This window comes from Protopterus annectens, chromosome 4.part1 (genome assembly GCF_019279795.1).
Source record: "Protopterus annectens isolate FY-2018-M chromosome 4.part1, PAN1.0, whole genome shotgun sequence".
NCBI lineage: Eukaryota > Metazoa > Chordata > Ceratodontiformes > Protopteridae > Protopterus > Protopterus annectens.
Window position 1 is genome coordinate 811,188,994 of NC_056734.1, and position 10,969 is coordinate 811,199,962.

The window sequence follows — 10,969 nt, forward strand, 5'->3', positions numbered from 1 at the left end:
TACTGGTGTTGGAGAGGTACGAGTCTCCTGCCCTTAGCTTCCCAACTCTGCCCTTTTCTCCAGTGACACTGGTAGTTTTCCTTGAATCTTCTCCCTCTCTACCCCAGATCCAAGCTTCACCAGTTTGGATCCAGTCATTGGATCCTACCACTTCCAGACCTCCTTTGGTAGCATCTTCCATTTGATCCTTCTGATTAATTGTGAGCATGAAGTAATCAGACTTAGAGCTCCTTTCTGCCGGCCCAGATTCAGTAAGTGATCCTTCTAGTCACCTTAACACCAGTGCTTGAAAGTTCAACTCTGTGTTGCATTTCCTCAAACCATCCCTTTGGCTCTGGTATTTGTGGGTCCAACTGTACTACAGTCATACGTCAGTTCTAACAGTTTGGCCACTTCAGGCACCAACGCCTTCCTTGGTATTCTCAGCTTCAGCAGTGTTGGGGCCAATTGTGCCGCAGGGCCAAGGGCTCATGGTTGTGGCTCAAGCTCAGGTCCATATTCAGGATCTCAGATTTGTCCCTGCCTCTTGGAGCTTCAGCACTCAACAATTCAGCTTGGTTCTCTGTGTTGGAGTAGATCAGGTCAGTGCTCAGTAATGGTGTCTCACTCGAGTCTGCAGAAATGAAGACTGCTGGATCCTGATGGCCAGCTTTGGCTTTGGCTTTTGACACTGGGTAGAGGATTTTCTCCCGGTTGGAGATAGGATGATTGGCAGTCGCTTCAGATTCTTAACCTTTCCCAGTGTCTGGACCTACAGATGCATAGCAACTAATTCCAGGAGAGCTTGTGCCATCTGGTCCCCAGGCATCCCAGCTGCCAGGCCCCCTTGTCTCTTCTTGCTCTCCTCTGGGTTCCCTGGTCAGGGAGCGGCATGATAAGAGTCGATGCAAGAAGAAGCATGTGGATTTCTGTGAGAATCCCTTCCTGAAGATATTGACCTTTATTTAGGGCAGGTTTCCCCCAAATCCCCCCCCCCCCCACAAAGACACCTGCTTTGGCAATCTTTTGGAATGGTTGAGACAGCATGGGGGATGGACCACAGAACCCCCTTTTGGCATGGACCTATCCACTTTCTGGGTAGTCCCGCCTTCAGATGCAGTTAATTAACCTGATGTCTCTGAGGGCTTGGAGAGAACTTAACATGGTGGAACTAATCCCTAGGAAGGAGGAGAGGATTTTGGCCCCAACTAAGGACAGACTGCACTGGAGTTAAGGGTCCATCACTTGATTGTAGTGACTGCCTGAGAGTTTTTCTGTCCATCCACCCATCTGAGAGTTTCTGGCTCTGGACCACTTGGGAAAGCACGTGTCTCAGCGACCTTTGTGGTGCCTACACTCAATTACTTGGCTCATTTGACAAGGCTTCAATGGGGTCTACTGTCTCAGATGTCAAATGCGAAGACCTAGCAGTCCCCAGGGGAGTAAAAGACCCTGGAGGGTCAATTGTCAGAGATGTAATTGATCGCCAAAATGTCCATGAAGTTGCTGTCTAAAGCATACAATGGCATGCCTTGCACAGCAGGCAGTGGCGCATAGCCATGCCTAGGCATGCCTGGATGTCATGCAGTTTTGAGGACTGCTTTAAAGCACCAGCCAGTTGTCATTACTTCATTCAATGGTTCTTCCTTGTTTGGCCTAACAGTCAGAGATGCTAACCAGGAGTCAGCTGTAGGAGTGTGCTTTGCCACTCTGTAGCAGTCCTCCTCCAAGGATCAGAAAGAGGGTAAATCTCTCTTTTTTCACAAGCCACAGCAGCCTTTCCATGACACTCCTGAAGAAGGTTCTTCTTGTGACATGTAAAAATGCTGATGTAGCACTGTGTAGCCGAGTATGCATGTAATGGCTTTGCATGGTGCATGGAAATGAAGCTGGCATTTGCCCTAAACTGCAGTTCATTTTATTTCTTAGGCTGCAGTACAGAATGTGACCACGATCATTCTTTGAGAAGTGCTGAGCATCAGTATCATTGAATATGCCTGAGAAATTAGCAGCTAGTCAAACTGGTGACGGTGCAGTGCTTCAGAACTACACAGGAGTGACAGGTTTCTTAGGAGCTAGAAAGGCCAGAGAGCACGGGGAACCGTGTACATGACAGAGCATATATGCCTACTACCTTGCTGGTAAGGACTTTGGCAAACTGGAAGTCTTACAAGTGCAGCCTGAAGCTAAGTGGAGGGCAGAGCAGTACTATGACTGTGGCAATCTGAAGATGCTACAGCTAATGAGTTCCTACTCTGTTGTAATGAGAGAGGGAATTCATAGGCCTGCTAAAGCAAGAAGTAATGAACTGGAGCAAGGGAGGATATGCTCACTGTATCTGAAATTTCAGGTAGACAATGCCCAGGCTTACTGCAGCACATTTTTTTGTATGTGTGTGTATACATATATATATATATATATATATATATATATATATATATATATATATATATAATATGCATATGGAACATGTATATATGCATATCGGTGTGCACGTGTGTGTATATATGCATATATATATATATATATGCATATGTGTATTTTCTTTGTAGTACAGGAAGATTTTTGGCCAATAGACAGCATACTGTATGTAATTGTTGTATTAGGGATCCTGAGACTCAGAGAGAGAGAGAGAGAGAGAGAGAGGCTAGTCACTTTAGACCATTCGTTTTTAATGGGTACTACAGAACTGAATACAGTATAGTTTAAATCCAAACAATACAAAATGCTGTTGTTGCAAAAAAACTCCATTCAGTGCTAAATATTCTAATTACTAACAGAGAGACAATAAAAAATTATAGGTTATCAGGAACCCCTTAAAAATGATGTGAGCTTCATATCCATGGACCTTAGTAATATGCCAGAAAATTTAATAATTAGTATGGGCTATCAGAACCTTTATCAAACATTAGTGTTGCAATAGACTATGTCCTTGAAGCCATTGTGATGCCCTGACAAATGGGTGGCCAATCACCGACTCCGGTAATTATACATGCAACAGTCTTGTTTGTAAAATCATGGACTCTATTGCTTATGAATCTGCAAATCTAGACATTGATAATTTCATAGCCTAAATCTACATCAGTTTGGTTTTGCCGAAACAGGATCCTGCCTTCTTGATCATATAAACATCAAAAGGGTTAATGGTGGTTATGCAGTGTGTGCAGCATTCTTGGACCTGACTTAAGACATTACCCCCGAACACTGCAGGCATCATTGATAACCTCATGAATGTAAGCATCAATCGATATGTAAGGAGGTGGATAGTATATTGTTTATTATTCAGCATCTCACTGGAGTTATAGGCATCATCTTGGAAAATAAGGTTACAAGCAGGGTTCATCAAGGGTTTTGAGACTTCTCATACAGAACATTGGCCCTTGCATAACCACATGTTCAGACTACCAAGTGACATCATCACGCAAGATCTAGTGTTCTCTGAAATAGTTAATTCCTGTACTTTTAGTGCAGTTGGAGCTACAGTGAGGCCTGGCTCTTCTATTTGTCATTTATTTGTCTTCTCCATATGCCAATATCCTGTGTCAGTTTAACAAAATTCACTGACTATAAACTAGAGGTTTTTAGTTAAGCACCATTGATATGGAGGTACTTCAGAATGGGTTGGAGTATATAAACAAGGGCAGGGACAGTGGTCTCAAAATAAATGACAATATTCAGTATAGTCCACTTTATATCAACAAATTAGTAAGACATATTGGTGACTCAGATTCATATACAACAATATTCTCCCTATTTGGAGTAAACTACCCCTGCATATTAAACAAAACAATGCCATAGTTACATTCAATATTAACCTTGGCAATGAGATGGCTACTCACAAATTCTCTTCAGGCCATTCTTGTACATTCCTCATTGAGACAGGAGGTAACTCTTGATGTTGGAGGTTTTTATTAGGTTGACAATGGTCTGACACCTGATGCCTACTATTTATCTATGAGCCTAATGACATGCCTAAAGTCAGAAAAGTACTAAATTTCATAGACTTGCTTAACACAAGTTTTCAGACATCATAAGGGTACTATCCTCACTATCTGGTCATATGGAGCTGGCAGATGTGACGGTCAGTTATCAAATAATTCTTTAAGTAAGACGAGTTGTGTGCATATTAAAATAGGAATTTCGAACGATGACCTTGCAGACACTGACAGCTAGTGCAGATCCTGCTGTATAGGGCTGAATCATCATAATCAGAGGTAGAGGTAGACATCCTGTTATGAACTGTGAACACACTGAAGTTCTCTGAGGTCACCGTCAGGAGGACCCCAAGGTATGGCAAGTGGTAATAATCTAGTAACAAAAGGACTGGTGCATTAACCACAACTGATAAGTCTGCAGGCAGATTGTGATGTTTAAAAGATGAATGTATGACAGTGACAGCGCTGAATGAATCCAAGTATACCTGCAGATTTCTTACCTGGACATAAACTCCAAGGTTTTATTTCCCATGTCTGTAAGGAGCAGTGCAGGGTGTCATAGTGGCATTTACATCTGTAGCATTCAGTTTGGGTTACCTTTAAAATGACTATCAACCTTATTGAGGTTTTCTGGACAGGTCTGTTCTAAAATAATGCTCTGACAAAAGAAGTTATTGCTGAATATTGCCGGCATAACAATAAAGTTTTAAACCTTTCTTATAAACTTGTCCAAAGTGCTAGGATGTACACAAAAAATAAAAGCTAAGCCAAGACTGAGCTCTGCAACAGTTCAAATGTCATCACACTTCTATTGGCAGAATGTATCCCATAAAACCATTCACTGACTAAGCTCTGAGAGGTAAGATGGCAATCACTTGAAGACTTTGGAATAAAGCCTCAGTGGAAACAAAGGTGCTCAGTCAAGCGTTCGTGGTGTTCGCTGCAGAAGTGAGATCAGTGAGGACCATGACAAAATCATACATTTGATCTTTCACATATCTGAGGCCATTGATTATCCCAATTAGTACTTCTCACTGCTATGTTTGAAGCTAAAACCAGCCTTACCTAAATCAAAGGATACCATAAAAAGAAAAACAAAGCAGCAATTAGATGTAAGTCACTGGACACATCATTTTTTTATTTTTATTTATGTGTTTTGTGGAAGGTCATACTGCAACATTTTTTTACTAGTGCTCCAGTGTAATGTCAGATGATAGAAAGATTGCTTTCATCTGTAACGTAGTGTTGTGTCCATATATAGTTTAGCTCCGTTGTATATGTTTTTCTCCTGGTGACGTTTATCTTGATTTTTGTTTTCCTTGTTAGCCTAGTAAGCATTTATAAGTATACACATTGTGAAAAAAAACAGTCTGGGAAGAAAGGACATGTTTAGTCTTCATCACAGGAGGCATTAACTCAGTGTCAAGCTTTTTCATAATGGCATTAAAAACAGTGGATATGCATTTTAACTTTAATTTTAATAAAATAATTGACACAGTATGTCATTCAGCTCGTCCTGTCAGTGACAGCAGTGATCACTATACCCATCAAAGTGACGCTACAAGTACTGCAGCAGATACTTCACTTTCAAATTTGAACAATACTTCACACAATCAGATATTGGGTCCAGTTTTAGTCAAGACCCAAGGCCTATACACAGCTGTCTTGGCATGTTCAGTACTGTCTCCTGTTCATGTATCTTACCAGCCCACTGATGCAAAAAACACACATGCATTTAAGAAAAATCAACAAAACACAAAATCAAAATGTACATTTGTGGATACCTGGAAACAGGGTGACACAGTATGTAGCATTGCTGCCTTTTACAGTAAAAGGTTTTAGTTTGAGTTTTGGTATGGTGCCTTCTCTGTAAAGCCTGCTTATCCTTCCTGTATCTACATGGGTTTTCTCTGTATACTTTGGTTTTGTCCCTACCTTCCAAAGACGTGCAGCTTTTGAATTGTCATTCACCACATTGCCCACACATTTGTATGTGTGAGTATTCTACAATACTCTGGCACCCTGTCTAGAGCAAGGTTCAATGCCTTGTATCCAGTATTTGTTGCAATAGGCCCTGGCCTCCACATGACCCTATAAAGGGTAAACTGGTTACTGGAAAATAGATGGATTCTTGGAAAGAGAGTTGCAAACTGTTCTGGCTTGTAGAGAGCCAGATGTTATGGTAGGCACAACATGCAAATTATACCACAAGTCAGGGAAAACTGTGGATGTGTTCAACCTCCTAGACAACAATTTTAGAATTCTGTAAAACATCAGAAATAAATACACAGAGCTTCTAAATGAACATCAGCATTTATTGAGGATTATCTGATGCTTGCAGCAACCATTTATTTATTTATTTTATATTTGTTGACTGGGAAAGTCCAACTGAGCTAAAAAATAGCCCTTTTTCAGTAGAGGCCTGGGGAGAAAAGCTCCAAAACATATTATACAGTGCAGTTAGAATTGAAAAATTACAGATGCCAATGTGCAAAAACAAATTGAAGAAAACATATTCATAGAAGCTAATATATGGTATAAACAACATTAGATTATTATATATTTACATGTCATAATAGTATGCAGGGTGTATGAAGAAGACATAAACATACAGTCATAAATCAATAGTTCAATAAAAAACATTGTTTTCAGGTGGCAGTATGGAGGAGGAATTTAGAAAAGAGAAGGGTTTGACTTAAGGATGATACATGTAAGTTAAATGGGACTGATAGGCAAATTAGGGAAGGTAGAAAAGTGAAAAAGGTGGAGAGTGGAGGATAAAAGACTGGAGTAGTGTTTAATTAGTAGGCAGATTTAGGGATGGGGGGACTATTTTACATTGGGTGTAAACAAAGGCAGGACCAGAGAGTTTGTAAGTGTTCTTTAGCAACTTCTTTGAATTGTTTTGATTTAGTAATCTAATATGAAGAGGAAGTTTGTCCCATGCAATGGTAGGATGATGGTTGTATAAGGTGCATCCCATATTAGTCCTAGGTTTAAAGATAAGTAGTTAAAGATTTCCAAAACGTTGGAGAAAATTGATTTGAACTAAATAATGTTTTCAAATAACTGTCTTTTTTTTTTAAAAAAAATACCCTTTTGGCTTCAAATCTGTGACAGACTTATTGAGAGCAATTAAGGTATGTGTGAATGGTACCTACATTAATGATAAACAAGAATACTATCAAAATGTATTTACAGAGATACGGTGAAGTGACTTCTTTCTCTGGTTGTATCAAACCATACAAACCCTACTCAAGTTTAACTTGTGAGCCAACAAATAAAATGTTACTAAAAAGGAAGCACTCTGAATCCATATTTTAGGAAATGACACATTCATCCCTAAATATTAGGCAGTTAAACCTCCTCACATAGCAAATATAAGCTGAACTGAAATGAATCGCAAATCCCAGGCCAGTGTTCTAAATTAGTTGTATGTTGTCTGGTTGAGATACAGCTAAATAAATAGATGGGTAGATAGTAGAAGCTACCAAACTGTTAGGTGTGATGTACCACTGTGCACATTTATATTCAGCTTGTGATTGTTTCTGATTTAAGGAATAAATGCATGCAACATGGTGGAAGGTTTGCTTTTCACTCTGCGTACTTTCTTGCAGCATTTTACTTTAACCCAGCCTGATTTGCACCATGAGGGTGAGGTAGAAATGACTAGTGATGTTTTCCATAAATTAAATAAATGCAGGAGGAGAAAAAAAATGTTTTAGTGCAATGGTTGCCTGTTAATATGAAAACAGTGCTGACCAACTCTATACTTTATTTCTCACCCTTGTGTGAATACCATTGGTTTCTAGTTGTATTGCATTAGCTACAATTATTTTCTGCAGTGGCTTCCATTTTATTCACTTTCCCCTCATACAAAATAATCAGAAGAATGTTTGGACAACAACTTTGGTGAAAAACTGTCATTTAGTAGACAGGTAGTGCCCATAAACTACTTTTCTCAATGCTGTCTATGTCTTTGTCAGAGTTTTAGCTAGGTCATCAGATGTCCTGCTCAAAGCTGGGTTACTAATCAACTGTAACAAAGAGCTTTATGTAAGCCGTTTTCTGCAGTTACTGACACACTATGTTAATAAATACATCCATTCAAGAAGCAGGAATAGTGTTAGCAGCTTCTTAAATGAATACTGATCCTCTGCTTGTGCCATATCGATTTCAGATTGGCTTCTAACAAGTTGTGCTCAGACAGCTGCCAGCTTTGACCCACCATGATTAAGGCTCTGACCTTGATCAAAATGCTGAGGAGTGTGAAAATGTTGCCATTTAAACAGTTCATTAAACTGAGAAGGTGCAAGTCTTTAAACTCCTATTTTATGGAAAAATTATTAAAATCACAAAAAAGAAAAACTAATTTGAAACAACAGGAAAAATTGAAAAGATGAGACAGAGAGAGATTATCCTATAAAGGACTGTAAATACACACTCTGGCAGTTCAGGACCCTTCACAAATGGTTCCAAGTTCAATACATCTTTCCAGATGGCTCCTACAAAGAGAGAGATGAAGTCAGGCAGCATAGCGCCAACAGAACCTCCAGAACTATTTAATTTTAGAATGCATATTAAAAGCAACTCCTTTGATAGTAGCTTGATTGGTTCAAGCTTCTAACTCAACTCCCATAGTCTTGCAAGGTAAGGAAGTGCAAGATTCAATGTGTCTCATTGTGGATGAGCCTACCAATAAAACATCTACTGTGAGTTCTAATTGTCTCGTTGTGGATAATCCTGCCAATAAAACATCTACTGTAAGATTCTAATTGTCTTGCTGTGGATGATCCTACCAATAAAAAATCTACTGCAATATTCTAATTGTCTCGTGGATGATCCTACCAATAAAACATCTACTGCAAGATTCTAATTGTCTCATTGTGGATGCGACTACCAATAAAACAGCTAGTCAGGGTACCACTACTACTACTCTGCCAGTAATGCGCTCTGTTCATGTTTGCATGGGTTTGCGCTTGTTTTAAGCTCCATGGATCCAGTTTTGACATCCTGCAGACTACAAGAGCAACAGAAAGGAGAAAGAGAGACTGTAAGTGCCTCCATTTTTATTTTTTTCTGATTATACTGCTTCCTGCACTTGATTTGTCTTTTTCTCATTTTACTGCATTTATTTAAACTGTATTTGCTTTAATATTGCTACACAGTCATGTATGCTAGCTTGCACTGCATTTAAAGTGATTTTATTACTGTTTTAACTGTTTTTTTTCTATAAAAAAACAAAAAAAAGTTTTAAGCTTGTCTCCTGCCTTTCCTGCTACTAGAGTAGTCCAGATACAGGTATACTGTATCCAGGACTGTTTTGTAACTTTCTGAGTTCCCCAGACCTTTCTGTGTTAGAGGGAAGCCTTCCATTTTATCAGTGGGAGAGGTAAGCACTAGGTTTCCTATCTACCACAAGAGGAGTGGTTTCTAGCTCTGAAATTGTAGTTTATTGGCCGTTTGGGCAGTTTTTCTATCCCTTTCAACTTTCTGGTTTAAAAGCCCATGTCTTCATGTGTTTACGTAGGCTTGCACGCTGCTCAGCTGGGGTAAACTATTAATGGTGCCAGAAAGCTGCACTTAAATTTTTCTCTTAGATCTTTCTAGTTCTCTTCTCTTTTGCACTTTAGTTTATTCACCTAGCACTTCAGGCTTTTTGTAGCAATTATTGTAGCACACATAAGTGCTATTGGCACTAGACGTCCTATAAGGAAACAGCTCCAGTACTTAGCAATGATGACCATCCCTCCTGGCATGTCTAAAGGTCAATTCCCTGTGCTTTCTCCTATTAACCTGGTGAACTTGGGCATTCTGAGGCAGTGTAGAAACTGCCTCATGTACACAGATAACCCTTTCCTTCTACCTCCGAATACTCAGACTTGTGAGAGATGCACTTCTATCTCCAAATTGAAAGCCATGCACTCTCCAGCCAAGACTGGAATAGCTGGTCAAGAGGGAAAGGTCAGCACCTGCACCACACCACATCACATGGAAGACATAGCCCTCCAGAACACCAACCATCACAATTCTCACATAAAAACACAAACCAAACACTCACCTTCCCCAGGGGCTGTCAATAGAAATCTACCCAAACAGCAGAGACCTCCAAGGCAGAAACACACTTGACCACCACAACACAGTACAAACCACAAGACTCATAGCTCGCCTACACAGTGTGCCCCTCAACCTAAGCCCCTAAGGCAAAACAGCTTGCCCAGTACACTAATCATATGTGACTCATAGTGAGGCACATGGATGGTCCCACTCACTAGGTTGAATAAGGAGAAGGTAACAGTCAGCTCTCTATCAGGTGCCAGAATCCGCCACATATCACATGCACTCAGGTCACTCCACAACAAGTACAAGTAAGACTCTGTCATTGTCCATGTGGGTGTGAATGACCTGAGATGCACCTCCCTGGACTACATTAAAAGAGACATGGTGGAGCTCTCGGATTATGTGACCCAGGCAGGTATGACCCTAGCCCTGAGCAGCATCCTACCATCACCCAGAATGATACTGCAGTACAAGCAGAAAATGATTGAATTCAACAATTGGCTAAGTTTCTGGTGTCATTCTAAGGGGATTCAGTATCTGTCTGCTTGGGATGACATGATTGACAGACCTCGATGCTTTGCACCCCTGGGTTTTCGGATACTGGCTAAGGCTCTTCCCACCCCATAGTGCCTTTTTTAGGAGGTATTCCAAAGACCAAATTACTACCATAATTGCTATAAGTAAATGCAATCTGAGGGTTATGCTGCTCAGTGCTAGAAGTCTTAATCTCAAGATGCACTCACTTGAAGCACTCCTCAAAATGGAGAACGTCAACATTTGTGCTGTAACAGAGACTTGGTTTAAAGCAGCAGAAAGCACCCCTGCACTATGTATATATGTGTATATATATATATATATATATATATATATGTATGCATGTATATATATATATATATATATATATATGTATGCATGTATGTATATATATATATATATATATATATATATGTATGCATGTATATGTATATATATATATTAAATTTTTAAAAATTTTA

The 10,969-nt window shown here is 39.8% G+C and overlaps 1 protein-coding gene across 1 annotated transcript in view; it reads left to right on the plus strand.

The window, feature by feature from the left end:
• Nucleotides 1-470: 470 nt before the first annotated feature.
• The window catches only part of LOC122801314 (unconventional myosin-VIIb-like), a 148,044-nt gene continuing 137,545 nt past the window's right edge, over nucleotides 471-10,969 (plus strand). The window contains exon 1 of the mRNA XM_044070858.1: nucleotides 471-581. Coding sequence (XP_043926793.1) covers nucleotides 471-581 — 111 coding nt within the window. The remainder of the gene's footprint in view (nucleotides 582-10,969) is intronic.